This window comes from Palaemon carinicauda, chromosome 21 (genome assembly GCF_036898095.1).
Source record: "Palaemon carinicauda isolate YSFRI2023 chromosome 21, ASM3689809v2, whole genome shotgun sequence".
NCBI lineage: Eukaryota > Metazoa > Arthropoda > Malacostraca > Decapoda > Palaemonidae > Palaemon > Palaemon carinicauda.
This window is the reverse complement of record NC_090745.1, coordinates 30,747,275-30,763,168: the sequence shown is the minus strand read 5'-3', so window position 1 is coordinate 30,763,168 and position 15,894 is coordinate 30,747,275. Positions and strand designations below refer to the sequence as shown.

Below are 15,894 nucleotides of genomic sequence, written 5' to 3'. Positions count from 1 at the left end.
CAGACACGATTGATATCTTTCAATTTTGCCTTCAGAAGTAGATCCGTCACTGAAGCAAATTGAAGGGACCCTAGGATCCTCTCTTGGAGACGTCTGGAACTTACTTTGTCTTTTAGAAAGCGTTTGGTGTTCCTTGCAATCTCTAACCTCTTGGGTTTGGGAAGACACAGAGTATGAGATATAAGATCCCATTGCAGGCCGAGCCATTGGAACTTTGATTTCGGAAGAAGACGGGACTTCTTGAAGTTGATCTGGAAGCCTAGAGATTGAAGGTATTAGATGACTCTGTGAGTGGCTTTTAGGCAATTTTGGGAGGTGTCTGACCAAATGAGCCAGTCGTCCAGATAGGCTACTACTTGAATCCCTTGATTTCTGAGTTCCTGAACAGCAACTTCTGCTAACTTTGTGAAGATCCTTGGGGCGATGTTGAGCCCGAAAGGCATCACCTTGAAGGAGTAACTTTTGTCCCCTAGGCGGAAGCCTAGATACGGACGGAAGTGTCTCGCTATCGGGACGTGATAATAGGCGTCTGTAAGATCGATAGAGGTGGTGACGGCCCCACGGGGAAGTAAGGTCCGCACCTGCGAGGCGGTAAGCATTCGAAACTTGTCGCATTGAATGGACAAGTTGAGAAGGGATAGGTCTAGAATCACTCTTCTCTTGTCCGAATTCTTCTTCGGGACACTGAACAGCCGACCCTGAAACTTCAGGTGTTTCGTTTCTTGTATGGCGTTCTTTTGTAACAGGTCCTGGACAAATTCGACTAGGTCCGGAGTGGAATGTTGATGAAATCTGTTCGGAGGTGGAGGTCCTTGAATCCAACTCCACCCTAGTCCCTTGGAGATGATACTGAAAGCCCAGGGACTGAACCTCCATTTGTTGCGGAAGGCATAAAGCCTCCCCCCTACCCGCTGCACCTCAGTATTGGTTTGAGGAGTTGCCTCCACGTCCGCCTCGGAAGTCCTTTCCCTTGCGAAAGAATCTACCTCTACCTCTGTTCTGGTTTGAACCACGGTGGTAGCCTCTACCTCTATTATAACTCTGGGAAGAGCCTTGAGCCTCATAAGACTGGTTAAAGGCTGGAGAGGTGGTGGAGGCACCGGGAAGCTGGCTCTTAGGAAGCAGAACGGTGACATAGTCGTCCGATGAAGGAGCCTGAGAGGTGGAAGGCTGTGCAGGAGCAGCAGGAGATGGAGGAAGAGGCTGACGGAAAACAGACGAACTACTCTGCTGTTGCCGGAACTGGGTGGAGGTATACGGGCGGAGCTTCTTCCTACCCCGGGCTTGGTAATTTGCGGGATCATACTTCCGCTTAGGAGTCAAACCCCAACGGGCTTTAAGGCTCTGATTAACCCTAGTAGCCTCTGCCAAGACTTCCTCCACAAGATCCTCAGGGAAAAGATTTGAACCCCAGCAAGAGGACTGGATAAGTTTATTAGGCTCGTGCCTAATAATCGCCTCAGCCAAGACGTGTTTGCGGCACCTACGTTTAGCAATAGCAAAGTCATATAGATCGAAATATAACGACTGCAACGTAGCCTTATTGAGAGACTTAAAGATACTCTCAGTATCATAAGTTAAGGCTATCGACTCCGTAGACGTGGCCAAGTTCAAAGTTCGCCCAACACGTAGGCGGGAATCATACTCCTGTTTAATAAGAGATTCCGGGAGACGGGGAAGCCGTTCACTAAACATAACTGAAGCACAGTCCGCTGTTAACTTGCCAGAAGTAAAAGTGGTATGGACATTGTCCCAACACTCATTACCTGAAGGAAGAAGGAGGGAGATCGGATCCACCTCTCGGATGGGAGGCAAGGGCTTCTCCTCCAGAGCATATTGGAAGGCAAGCTCTGCAACCTTATTGACGCATGGAGTCACGGTGTTCTTGTCCATTAAGAACATTGTGAAAGAACTCTTATAAGGCGTCAACATGGTATTGGTGCAACCAATATCATTCAGGAACCTAGCCCAAACAGATTGGGCTTGTTCTTTTGGGAAAATGACAGTATCTTTGGGGACCTTATCCAGCCGAACCAGAGCTTCCTCGGTAAGCCTGGCATAACCATGAAATGGAAATGCGAGACCAGGAGGAAAGAATTCAAAATCCTCTAGAGGACGAGTACCAAGACCATCCAATGTTAACATCCCATCTGAGAATGGGGAATGAAGAGCCATGCGCCAAGGGTTATTCTTGGTAAACGGCGGAAGTTTAGAGGCATCCGGGATGAGAGAGCTTTGAACTCGCTCCGGAGCACCTTGCTCTAATGCCCCAAGTCTCTGACCAATGTTAGAGAACATCGTGTCCATCTTGGCATGCATTTCCGACACAATCTTAGATTGCATCTCCGACACGATACGAAGCATGGCTGATTCGGAAAGGCCCGGGTTAGGAGCAGAAGTGGCGGGTTGTACTCCCGGGTCGTGAGACTTAGAGGAGGAGCCGGAAGCCTTAGATGACGGGTTTGTATTAGACTTGGAACTATGGGAAGCCTTGTGGGGCTTACGAGCTTTTGGCAAAGTTCTCGATGTAGACTTATCTTTGGGGGGAAGCGGGTGTGATCGATGAGACGAATCACGGTCCCCAGAAAAACCATGGAAAGAAGAGAGATCAGATGAAGAAGAAAGAGCGGGGCTGAGGATAGGAATCTCAGCGCCGGTAACACCTGCCTCACTTACCACCCTACCTGCATCCGGATCATCCAACAACATAGGCTCAACGTCCAAGTTCATGGAAGCCACATTGTCTTCCAGATCTCCGGGGGCATCCAACGGATCTTGTTCCTGGTCGATGAATCCCACTATGGTGGCATCAATGTCGGCAATGATGGGTGCCGCAACATGCCTAGCCACAGCGGCTGAAGACTTGGCATTAGGGTATATCATGGCACAGTAGTCTTCAGATAGGACGTAAGGCTGTTTAGATTTTACATTTCGGGCAAATCCCCCAACCCACACTTTCAGGGTGGCCCGAGCCGCAGTCTTCTGCTCCGGGGATGCCTGAAATAATAGTGGGAATTACAAAAAGGAAGATTCCCGGCGGTCCTTCAAGACCATAGAAATCTTACTAAATAGTGTATGTATACCAAAAAAGGTAAAATAATTAGAAAGGCAACATAGCCAACGGGACTCACCGAATCAGATCCGAGGGTGGTGATGAGGTCAAAACAGACCATACAGTTATCAGGGTGCCAGACCACGATGTCCTCCAGCTGAACTCCGCAGAGGGCGTGAGACCTACATACGGTGTGGCCACAAGGCTGATGAAGAACAGCCGCACAAGCCGTCGTCTGACAATGCACCATCTATAAAAAGAATAGTATATGAGAAACTGTAATTCTCTTAAGTAGGGGCGGGTCCGGAGGACCCGGGACTAAACATGAGTCTAACTTAAGACTAGAGCTTAACTGTAATACTCTTAAGTAGGGGCGGGTCCGGAGGACCCGGGCCTAAACATAAGTCTAACTTAAGACTAGAGTATAGCTATCCATTCCGGTCGAGCCGGGATCATAAAAAAGGATGCAACAAAGAATTAAGACACATGGTGTCTGATTTCCCGGAGCGAGGTTAAGCCCCGGGCCGGGAAATAAAAGTATATCCATAAACCAATACATATAGGAACTCCGGGATAGTGATCTGTCATATATAATCATATATAATCATAGGAACTGTTATAAATTAATAGGGGGGCGGAACTGTAGATAAGAACCGCCAACCGAACCCGGAGGGTTTCGTATAACATAATAAAAGTGTGATAGGTGAATATAAAATAGGGTGCACCGGGATCCTACTCTGTTGACCGGTGGCCAACCCGTCTAGACAGAGACGAAACCGCCGGGACACCCGGAGGACAAAGTCCATAAACACTGAACTACCCCCTCTAAAAGGAGGGAAGGCAACGGTCCCCTAGGGGAGGGGGGAGAGAAGCCTAGCCACCAACCTAGCGAGAGGGGGAGCTTGGGGGAGGATCACGTGAAACGGAGCAGCAGGGCTACCAACTGACGATCCCCAAACACTACCAGACAGATCATACGGAGTAATAAGCACAAATATTCATTATAATAGTAATAGCGTTGAAAATTATATAAATATACACATAAAAAATTTAGGGCAAGGCATGCAACATAATAAATAAATCCCAACGGACAACACCTGATGGCTTATATAATAAAATTGCCGCCTAGTAACGAAGGTCGGCAAGCCATCTACGATACGTAACTTGATATCGGCCCTAAATATGAACCACAAGGGTTCTAAACGCTAAATAATGAATATCCACAATAACATATAAAAAAACTTTTAACTAATAATAAAAATAATACACTTAGTAACACCGCGAGTGAAACTAAAAGCTCTCAAAACAGGAGTACCAACTGTAAGCGGAATCGAGCAAGACCGAGATGATCGAAGAGAATAAACTCCTATAATTTAAATATTAAACGATCTAGATTGCTCAAAACACAGCAAAACATAGCTTGGTACTTAACTTAGACGGTGTCTCCTGGGAAACCGATGAAGAAGCTATAATCCAGTGGAAAATAAGGCAAAATACGAGAGCACAAAAAAAGCAGGTTACAACACAGGCGTGCTAAAAAGGAGTTGGGTTCTGAGCGGATGCAGAGTTGGTGGTGCCGAGGGAGGTTGAACGGCTCTCCTCTATTGGGGTCTTTGTCGTGGATGAATCTAAATAGTGCGGGACCTCTGGATTATACGCCCAATTTTATACCGACACCAATAGGTGAGCGAGCTAGTTAACCTAGCACTCCTTTACATTTTTTCTCTGGTATATTTAGCAGTAAATTACCTAAGAATAAGTGCTAATAGGAGCTTATTCACTGGCCGGCACAGGTTCAAGCCCAGAAATAATAATAAAAGCGTAGGAATCTTGGAATCACTCATAGCCTTTACCTAATCCCACCACACCAGGGGATATAAAGACACAGAAAGTATTATTTCTATACCAGGTTGCACAAGGGAAATGGTTTTACCTGCAGACGGAGGAGGCTAGCTTGCAGAGGGCCGTAGGTTCTGTTCCCCAAGCGAGGGGAAGAAAGAAAGAAAATGCCAGTCTTTCTTAAACATTCATCCCCGACTAATCCAAGGTAACCTCAGCCCTCAACCATCTGATACTTGTCTATCAAGGAGCTGGGGTATTCCAACCACTTGGTGTGCAGCCACCACAGGAAAAATGGGGAACGTCTCCATGTTCCTGTGGGTCACGTCTTGCAGGTGGTGGGCGGTGAAGGTCGTCTGACGATTCCACATACCCGCTTTTAAGACCTGCGCTACAGAGTAGTTCTTCCTGAGCCATAGGGACCTGCCTATGCCCCTTACATTGTGAGCTCTGGGTCGTCTTGTCTACGGAGAAGGATCGGGATTCAATGCGCAGTCTATGACCTTGTGAATCCAAGCAGAGATGGTGTTCTTTGTGATCCTTCTATTAACCTTCAGCGAGCTGACAGAGAGCACTGACACTCGGGGGAAGCTGCTGCTGTTCATTTGAGATAGTACCACAAACTTCTCGCTGGACACAATAACAGTTGATCTGAATCATAGGTTACATTATGAAAACTCACAATCCGAAAAGGATACGCTCCTCCCGGATTATGAGTCTGGGCGATAAACTCAGGGATGAAGCTGAGCATTACCTCCTCCCCATCCCCTTGAATGGGAAACATTGTACGAAAGACCATGGAGTTTGCTTACTATCTTGGCCGTAGCCAAAGCGAGTAGGAAAACCGTCTTCAAAGTCCGGTGAAGATCTGAAGGTTCGTATGAAGTGCCCTTCAGGGATTGAAGAACGCAAACTGTATTCCATGGAGGTGGTCGAACTTCTGACTGAGGGAAGGTAAGATTGATGACCCGTACGAGGAGAGACAACTCCAATCCTTTCGATCTAAAAGCGAGGGTCAAGGCCGAGTGGTAGCCTTTCACTGCCGACACCGAGAAAAGTTTTCCTCTCAAAGGAATACGAGGAATTCTTCTAGTGATGGAATAGAGTCATTGAGGGGAGAGATATCCCTTCCATGATACCAACAACAGAGGACAGTCCACTTGGCCTGGTAGACGGCTGCATAGGGCTTCCGAAGATATCCAGACATCCTCTTTTGTGAAAAGCCTCTCTGAGAGAGGAGATGCTAGATAGCCTCCAGGCATGAAGTTGTAGGGATTCCATGGCTTTGCGAAAGATGTTTACGTGTAGTTGTCTGAGTAGATCGTGTCATGGAGGGAGTTCTGTCGGGACTTTCGTCAGGAGCTGAAGGTGGTCCGGGAACCATTCGCATGATGCAATAGCAAAACAATGAGGGTCATTGATAGGTTTACAGATGATATTGTACTGTTGGGCACCCTTCTCATTATAAAGAATGGGGAAAGGCATAAATCAGTGATTCTCAAACTGGGTGCCGTGGCACCCTGGGGTGCCATAGACAGCGCTTAAGGGTGCCGCAAAATTGTCATGAGTTTTGTCTTGGCTAAATCGTCTTAATGAACATTTGAAAAAAAAAAAAAGTTTTCAAAAGTCTTCATATAATTATCAATGTAGGTAGGAAGTTACATGCTCAAACATTTCTCGCAAATAGAGGTTGATATTTCCTTTTCTATACTTGTACAATACAACTACTGTACTACTACTACTACTACTACTACAGTACTACTACTACTACTATTGCTAATAATAATAGTAATAGTAATAATAAATAATGATAATAATATAACAACAACAACAATAACAACAACAACAAAAATAGTAATAATAAAGTGTAACAGTTGACTCTGTTCATACTCACATTTTCTTTGTTTATACTTGTTGCCCGTCCGATACGTGTTCGGTTCTCGTTGGCTTTGTATAACCCCAGTTTTCCACTCCCGAGTCAGTGAGGCATAATACCTCAAGGCATAAGTTCTTTGCTGTTTCTGGGGTTATATTACAGTTGTTTTGAACAGTATCGTGCTTCTAACATACCGTACGATGGATAAGTTTGTCATTAAGAAGAGAAGACACGAAGTTGGTGGTGAGGGTGAAGAAAAAGACGAAAGTTGGTTTGTGAGCGAAAAGGATTTGGCCATTCCAACAACAAGTACATCAACTTCAAAAAAAGACAATAAAAATTGCTCCTACTTGGATAATTATTTAAATTTTGGATTCTTCTGGTGTGGTGATGAAGTTACTCCCATGCCTTTATGTGTTATTTGTGGTGATAAATTAGCTAAGGAAGCAATGGTACACAGTAAATTAAAAAGGCATTTAACTCTGAAACATAATCATCTTGCTAACAAGCCTCGGTCCTACTTTGAAGGACTTTTAAGTGAGCAAAAACAACAGAGTGCGATGCTTTCTAAGAAAGTCAAAGTTGCTGATAAAGCACAAGAGGCCAGTTACTTAGTTGTAGAGTTATTTGTTAAAAGCATGAAACCTCATTCAATAGCAGAGACTGATTCTACCTGCATGTAGTGCCATAGTAAAAACAATGTTTGGAAGTGAAGCAGAAAAAGAAGTGAGGAAAATTCCCGTTTCGGAGAGTACCATTAGTAGACGGATTCATGATATGTCAGCAGACATAGAGGAAACTGTATGTACATCTGTGAAGGAAAGTGAAATGTTTCCACTTCAGGTAGATGAGTCCACAGACATTGGAGGTATGGCTCAATTACTGGTATTCGTTCGGTACATTCATGATGTTGAAATAGTGAACCAATTCTTTTGTTGTAAAGAACTTAAGGAAACTACAACAGGCAATGATATTTTCTCTACATTAAGTGAGTACTTAAAATCAGTTGGTTTGACCTGGCAATCGTGTGTTGGGATTTGTACAGGTGGGGCACCTGCCATGATTGGCTCAATTAAAGGATTTGTGTCATTAGTGAATAGAGAAAACAGCAGTGTGATAACAACACATTGCTTTCTTCATCGTGAAGCGCTGGTTGCAAAGACAATTAGCAATGATTTAAAATCTGTACTGGAAAAAGTTGTAAAAATGGTGAACTTTATAAAAAGTCAACCGCTGAAGTCTCGTCTGTTTACTAAGCTGTGCGAAGAGCTTGAGGCCAAACATTTGAACCTTCTTCTACATATGGAAGCACAATGGCTCTCCAGAGGGAAAGTATTGTCCCGAGTATGCGAACTGAAGGAAGAGATGCTTACTTTTTTCACTCTTGAACAACAAGAGGAATTCAGTGATTTACTGGCAGATGACACTTGGTGTGCAAAATTGTCTTACTTAGCTGACATCTTTGAACTTTTAAACAAGGTAAATGCCAGCATGCAAGGAAAATCAGAAAATGTTTTATCTTCCACTGATAAAATTAAAGCGCTGAAAGAAAAACTGCAACTGTGGGGTGGCAAAGTAAAAGAAGGCAATTTGGACATGTTCTCACATGTTGCAGTAGCAGCAAACAGTGGTGAGATAATACCCATTATTTCTGAGCATCTTGCAGTACTGGAAAACCAACTTCAGCTCTATTTCCCAGATATATGCACTGAAAACTATGACTGGATAAGAAACCCATTTGTTGCATCTATGCCATAAATATTGATGTTGTCCCACCATTGTTGGAATGGGTCCTGCCACAGAGCCTGGGGATCCGGGACTGGTGAGCAGTTGAGCGGGATCCTGTTGTTCAAGGACGTCATGAACAAATACACTGTCAGGGAACCCCACAAAGTTAGGACTTTGTTGGCTACAAGATGATACAAAGATGACTTGGAGCCCACTATCCGAGTTGCTCTGTCATATTGTCCGTAAGCACATTCCTCTTGCCAGGAATGAAGAAAGTTGATAGAGACACCGAGTTGTCTTCTGCCCATCTTAGCATCTCCACTACTAGATGGCAAAGGAAATGAGAAAAGGTACCTCCTTGCTTGTTTACGTAAGCCACTACTGTGGTGTTGTCGCTCCTCAACACCTCAAGATCCCTTGGCAGAGATTCTCATCTGTCACCCACCATCTCAGGTCTGCCCGCTACTCGGGTCCCATCAGGACCAGCGTATCTGGGCAGTCCTTGTGTTGGACCATCTGGATTTCAGCTGTCACTGTAGAGATCGAATTTGCAGGCGGCTGTTCCACCTACACAGACCAAGGATATTGGATGACCTATGAGACGTAACCACCGCTGGGCTGAGGGAGCATCTCATATGAGGAAGGAGCATGCCACCTTCCTCAGTCTCTCGATTCTGTCATCCAATGGAAAGACTTTCTGCAAGCTTGTGTCGATGATCATTCCCAGGCATGCCCCAGGCATGCCAGTCTTAGTGATGGAAGCAGGGACTACTTCTCGAGATTTACTATGATCCCCAGATTACGACAAAATTCGAGGAGTCTGTCTCGGTGTTGAAGAAGGGTCGCCACCGAGTTTCCTAGAATCACCCAGTCGTCCAGGTATTTTAGAAGACGGATGCAGATTCTGTGAGCTCAGGTTAAAACTAGGGTAAAAACTCTTGTGAAGACCTGAGATGCTGTTGAAAGTGTGAAGCACAGCACCATGAACTGGTATTGTCTGTTGTCATGGAAGATCCTTAGATACTTCCTTGAGCCCAGATGGACTGGGATCTGGAAGTACAGCATGCATCTTTGAGGTCCACAGTAAACATGAAGTCCTGTGGTCTTACTGCTTATCTGACCGTGTCTGCTGTTTCCATCGTGAACGGAGTTCGCCAGACAAACTTGTTCAGAGCTGAGAGGTCTATGACTGGTTTCCAGCCTCCAGACGCCTTCTTTACAAGAAAGAGTTGACTGAAGAAGCCTGGGGACACATCAAGGACCTCCCGGAGAGCGCCCTTCTCCAACATGGTTTGGACTTCGGTCCGTAGGGCCAACTCCTTCACGAATCCCTTTGTGTAGGTGCTCGATGGTACTGGCCACCGAGTCACTGAGTAAATGGAAGAGATTGCATGAATGGGACGAGATACCCTGAACGAATCACGGAGATTGTCCAGGGCTTGGCTCCATGCTTTAACCACCTCTGCCACCAGTGTTGCAGGCATTCTCCTACTCATGGACAAGTGGGGGGATTGCCTTCCCTAGAAGGAGCGGCTCGAATGCTACCTATACTCTACAACTCTACTTCCTTTTCCTCCTCGACTTGAGTGGTTGCTCTACTGGCCTTTGGCAGGAATGTGCTTCTCTGATGAGCTTTTTGAAGAGCTTGTGTTCTTTCTGGATTGTGACCTGGACGTTTGCAGCTTCCTTGGAAGAGGAGCTGTCCTGTACGACCTTGATGGCATGAGCCTCTGGAGAAGAGAATCTTGGTTGGATTTCCTTCATCAGTCCCCCGCTCATTCGACCTCGTCAGTGTTGAACAGGGAGGGTCCTTCCAGCGGAGTGTTCCGTAACCTGGTTACCTCCATCCTAGGAACATGACAATGGAATTTCTCTATTACCCAGTCCTTTCGCCTAAGAATGAGATTCGCCCGCAGGTTATCAACCTGGTGGGGAAAGAACGCCACGATTCGGGTACCCGATAATAGGAAGTTCGCCATCGATTTCCTTGTGCTCTCTTTGGACCAGTCCTCAGTCTTGATTAAGTGTCCACACCAAACCCAACCATACACCCAGCCAAGAGGTAGCCTCCATTGCTAACTTCGCAACCTTCTCTATGTTGAGAGTGTCCGAAGCTGAAAAGGTGACAGGAAGGCCCGAAAGCCTGTTGCAAGAGACCCCTCGTGTCAGGGCCTTGATAGCAGGATCTAGAGGTAAACCCAAGGATGATTCGACAGATACCTCGTAGTAGCTCCTCTGCTGTATGAAAGGAGGTGGAAGAAGTTTCGAGGAGCAACCTACACGAAAAGAGCTTGTCGTACCTGATATCTGGGCAAAAGCCTTCTTCCTGACCCCTTTCAACTTCGTGGACCAGGGCAAAGCTGCACTGGCCCTTGGGGGTCTCTGGGTGCAATAGATGTGGTCAAGGACAGTGTCCTTGGCCTCTTGACGGGCAAAGACTGGATCATCGAGGCCATTAATGGCCCTTATACAGGCCAAGACTTGTCATAAGGTATAATCAGACTCTCTCTAATTGGCTTTGGAGTACCTGGGACTTGCCAGGCTCGGGAGATAGTCTTCGTTGCAGGAATCTTGATCGTCATCCACACATAAGAGCCTAGGGTGGGTCGTAGTTGGCAACATACCTAGAAGACGTCGGAATGTCTTTTGTTCACGTCACTGCTGTCAAAGTCCCCACATCAAGCGTCCTCCCCTGGGTCTGTTGGGAAGACTTGGCCGTGCTATTTTTCGGAATCATTTTGGAGTCCTTGCTCTCCCGTTAGGGAGGAGGGTACTCCCCAAGCAGTGAAGGTCTTAAGTCCTCCCTGCACCTGCTGGGCTATGGAATCATCTTTGGAGAGGTAGCTGACTCAGGCTGCTTTGAAGGCGTACAGATGGGTAAGAAGTCATTGTTCAATGGAGGAGGGAGTCCTGGCCCACCTTTCTCCATTTGTCTGCAACTGTCTTGATATCCTCCACATTGAAGAGGGAAGGACCCTCTATTGAATAGTTGTAAAGCTTCATGACTTCTCTCCTAGGCACCTGCCTCTGGAATTTTGAGAGTAGGGCATCGCAACGCCTCAAAACCCAGTTAATCCACTAGTTGACGATGTGGGTCGAGAACTCCATTGTCCTGGCACCCGAGAGGAGGAAGGTAGATATTGCCTCCTCTTTCTGGTTAGTGGAGAAATCCTCGTTCTTAAAGAGATAACCTACAGATCCCAACAAGTAATCCAACCATGAAACAGCTTGCAAAGAGCACTTAGCAACCAGTTCTGTGTTTGCGACATACGTCACAGAGAAGGCTAGCGGTAAAGCAGAAAGTTTGTCCACGGACATATTCTGGATCAGAGCCAGAATGGCCAGATCTAGAGGAGTGGAGAAGGCTCATCATCCATGATCTCATAGTACTTGCTCATGTCCGCATCTTCTCACGTTTGTCCTCTGAAGCAGAATGAACATAGAGTGGACAAGCAGATGTTGAGGTCAGACACAAGAGAGAGAATTTTGGTACAAGACCTATAGAGTCTCGCAAGGGAAGATCAAAATCTACCCCTGGGGAGGCAGCTATGCAATCCAACTGTGTCTTCAACCAAAGGACCTCAAGCAGCCGTCCCTTGCATGGGGAACCTGCTAGCTCCAAGGCTGGCCAGAACTGACGCACCGCATCAGCAGAGAGAGACTCCCCCACAACCAAAGTCAGCGCTGCTTCTCTAAGGGAAGCAATGAAGACTTCAGAACCGCAAGGTTGTCCGGGGTTCAACGGGTCACCACTTATACTCAATCGATCCCCATGGAAGACCAATTGACCAGTCAGCATGGAGGGCACGAGCTAATGGACTCAGACGGTGAAGTTTCTTCACCTTAGAATGGTGACCACTCCCTACACTCGTCACAAGGAGACGTCTGCGAACAGGAAAGACCCCTTCACGCAGGACAAACAATCATGAGGATCGGTCTCCAAGGCTGACATGAAGGTGCTGCAACAGTGCCCTTTGATGCCAGGACAAACCCACATGATCGATCCCCACGGGCACACACTCTGAAAAGAAAGAGGGAGAATTTTAAGTTTTTAGGCCTGTTGATTTAATCGTAAACTAAGTAAAAATTTAGCGGGAGAGAACGACAGTACATCTGTTCTCTACCGAGCCAAAGTAAAAAGTGATGTACTGTTACTAGTGAAGGTGTGAGTGGGGGGGCCAGTCTACTCCCCCCGCTAACTCCCAGTGGGTAGTTACACCTCGCTTCAAAGTTTAACGGTTAGTTTCAGCTATCGCCGAACTATATTTCCACTGCAAAGATCAGAACAAATACTGTATTAAAAAATGAGGTGCACCTAGGGTTCAAAGGGAAACTTCAAAGATCTTTTAGCAATGCTTACAGTCAGTGCAGTTCACTGTAGACACCAATTCTAAATGAAATAGAGAAAGCGAGAGCGCTACATACCTTTGGGTCATGAGGAAAAGCTCGCTTATTACAATAATTACAAGGCATTTCGACATATTTACGCGCCTCTGCCACCAAAAACGATATTACTGGTTGCAAAGAAGGTTTCAATACGAAAGGCGGATCTTTAGGTCTCTTTTTCGCTGGAGGCTCCACACATCGTCGAGCAATTTCTGTTGACTGGGCCATAAACCATCTCCTGAAGACTGGTGGGTAGCTGGATTCCTTTTCTTCAATACTGAAATAATGACAAAATTAATGAAACTTAAAATTTGACATAACTTTAGTATAAACACAACAGTAAATGTAACTATGAATACTACATTTTGGCTTGAATTTTATAAAACTAAGCATTTATGACATAATCCCAAAGAGGACTTGGCATTCTTAAAGTAATCTCAGCAAACTCATACACCACGCTAGTTTTTGTAGACTTTGTTTCATAGATAAACAATCATTTCTTTACTAATAATGCAACTTGTTGAGTAGACAGATCTTGGTCTCTCAGTTGGAATTCCATATTAGCAAAGTAGGATATACCTTTTTATTGAGATATCACTCACTGAAAAGCACCCTACTATTTCAAAACAGCTCCCTTAGACAGGACCAGAATGAATAAAAAGAAATCAGCTAGTGAGAAAAATTGAATTTTACTAGAATTAATATTAATAGTACTTACCTGGATAATTTTGCTAGCCCTGAATCCCAATTTCCTGCCCAAATTTCTGCCACATTGGCAACCCTGATATTTCCTGTTCTGTCCTGCCACTGGTAACACTAACAGCTGAGCTGTGAGCTCAACTTACTTCTGTCACCTGTTGCCTGATACCAGAAGTGGGGAAGCAGGGTGGGACTGGGTAAATTATCCATGTAAGTATTATCAGTATCAATTTTAGTATGAAAATTTCATATTAATGAACATTACTTTAGGATAATCTATCTATCCCAATTATCCAAATTGATAAGGAGGAGGGAACTGAAAGAATTTACCTTTTTTAAGAATAGGAGGTAACAACTTTGATTAAATTAAGCAAGAAAATACAGTTAACTCCCCGTTAACACAAGGGTTATGTTCCTGGAGATGTCGTGTCAATGGAAATCGTGTTAACCAAACAATTTCTCCATAAGATATAATGATATGGGGTGTTACATTCCTGGACATTGGGAAAGTGTCTATTTTGGAATATTGTTACTATGAAACTTCAACAAACACATTATTGATATATTTGAAGGTCACAGAAACAATAAAAACATATATTCTTACTCTACTTGTTTTTATTCTATAGTAAAATAAGTTATTATTCATTCACATTCACACTATGATGCATTAGCCTACTCTTGTCACTACTGTTCTCTCTCTCTCTCTCTCTCTCTCTCTCTCTCTCTCTCTCTCTCTCTCTCTCTCTCTCTCTCTCTCGGAGGTGCCTTAATATACACATATAGAACAGATTTAACAGAAATATTTGTTTCTTTAGAATGTGTCAGATAAATATTACACACAATAGTCAGCCCTTGTTAATCACAGATTCTTGCTTCGTGGTTTCGTTTGTTTGCGGCTAAGGGAAAAACCAAATTCTATTGATGATTGTTTACCCAACATTAAGAATTTGATTTCTAATAGTTGGCAACAGCATTGGGATGGCCAAGAACAATGCGATACTTATTAAATAAAAATGTTCATAACAATCGCGATAAAATTCAAGCCGGGCAATGATTTCAAATAGCCTGTGCTCCTTTACACTATCTATCTCTACACTCACCTGGTCCTAGCTCTCTCTGTACAGTGTATATCCATTTACTGTGGTAAAAACTTGGAGCTAGATTTGAAATAAACCGGATTTTGATTAAACTGGTGTTTCACTTAACTGTAGCCAATAATAATAATGCATGTAATATTCACATTTTAGTACTGTATTTATAATTAAAAACATAGCAAATTATAATCTCCTGCATTATTTACATTCAAATCAGGTAATCAACCCTGCGTAGTCCGTCGTTTACCTCAATTTTTGGATCAAATAACTCCCTTATTATTAAGGCATGCTACCAAAGGATATTCTATATTAACTAAAAGAAACCATTATTACTTGATCTATCATTTTCCAATTAGCATACAAATTTCAAAACTGAAGTTTTATTTTAAATGCCTCTCTATTATTTTATTTACACGTACTGTAAATTGAATTGCATATTGTTAACCGAAGTCTCATCCATGTTGCCGATGCACGATATTCAATTGTTTTTAGCTCTTAGGTGCTTGATTATAAAGCCTCAATAGAGATTTAGCAAAGAAAAATATTTCATTTATTGGGGAGAGAGAGAGAGAGAGAGAGAGAGAGAGAGAGAGAGAGAGAGAGAGAGAGAGAGAGAGAGAGAGAGAGAGAGAGAGAGAGAGAGAGAGAGAGAATGATTTGAAATTTCTGGCATCCTGACATCGAATAAGAGAGAACTAATACTGTAATGAGTTATAATATGGATTTTGAGTAAAGCGAAAAATCTATTTTTGGGTGAGTTAGCCATGTCGTCCTAATGGAAGGTTCCTTTGGGTAGCGTTCTAAGGGATATTTGCTACAGTGATACTCCTAGAGAATTAACCATAGGTCTCCAGAATTCTAACTCCTGGCGCGAGTATCCTTAATATATCTGTAAGGATATCGCATAATATCAGGGGACGTATTTTTTTTTATACGACACAAAATAGATTTACCTCTTTAAGGGGGAAGAGTGGCGAACGAAAGGGGAGCCGTTATCAAGGTACCCGGTGGACCCCTCCCAGTACTGCTACGGCCCATCATTCCTTGTTGCATTTAAGCAGGAATAGCCGCACATAGAGTAGTTTTGGGTGGGGTCATTTTAAGAAAGAAGGGTGGGTCCATCAGGATGACATGGCTATCTCACCCAAAAATAAATTTTTCGCTTTGCTCAAAATCTGTTTTTTGGGCTCAGCCATGTCGTCCTGATGGAAGCTTACCAG

The 15,894-nt window shown here is 44.3% G+C and overlaps 1 protein-coding gene across 2 annotated transcripts in view; it reads right to left on the bottom strand.

Moving 5' to 3' along the window:
• LOC137615253 (uncharacterized) overlaps nt 1–15,894 on the bottom strand; it is a 138,235-nt gene that overhangs the window by 16,379 nt on the left and 105,962 nt on the right. For both annotated transcript variants that reach the window (XM_068344974.1, XM_068344975.1), the window contains exon 5: nt 12,921–13,158. In XM_068344974.1, coding sequence (XP_068201075.1) covers nt 12,921–13,158 — 238 coding nt within the window. The remainder of the gene's footprint in view (nt 1–12,920; nt 13,159–15,894) is intronic.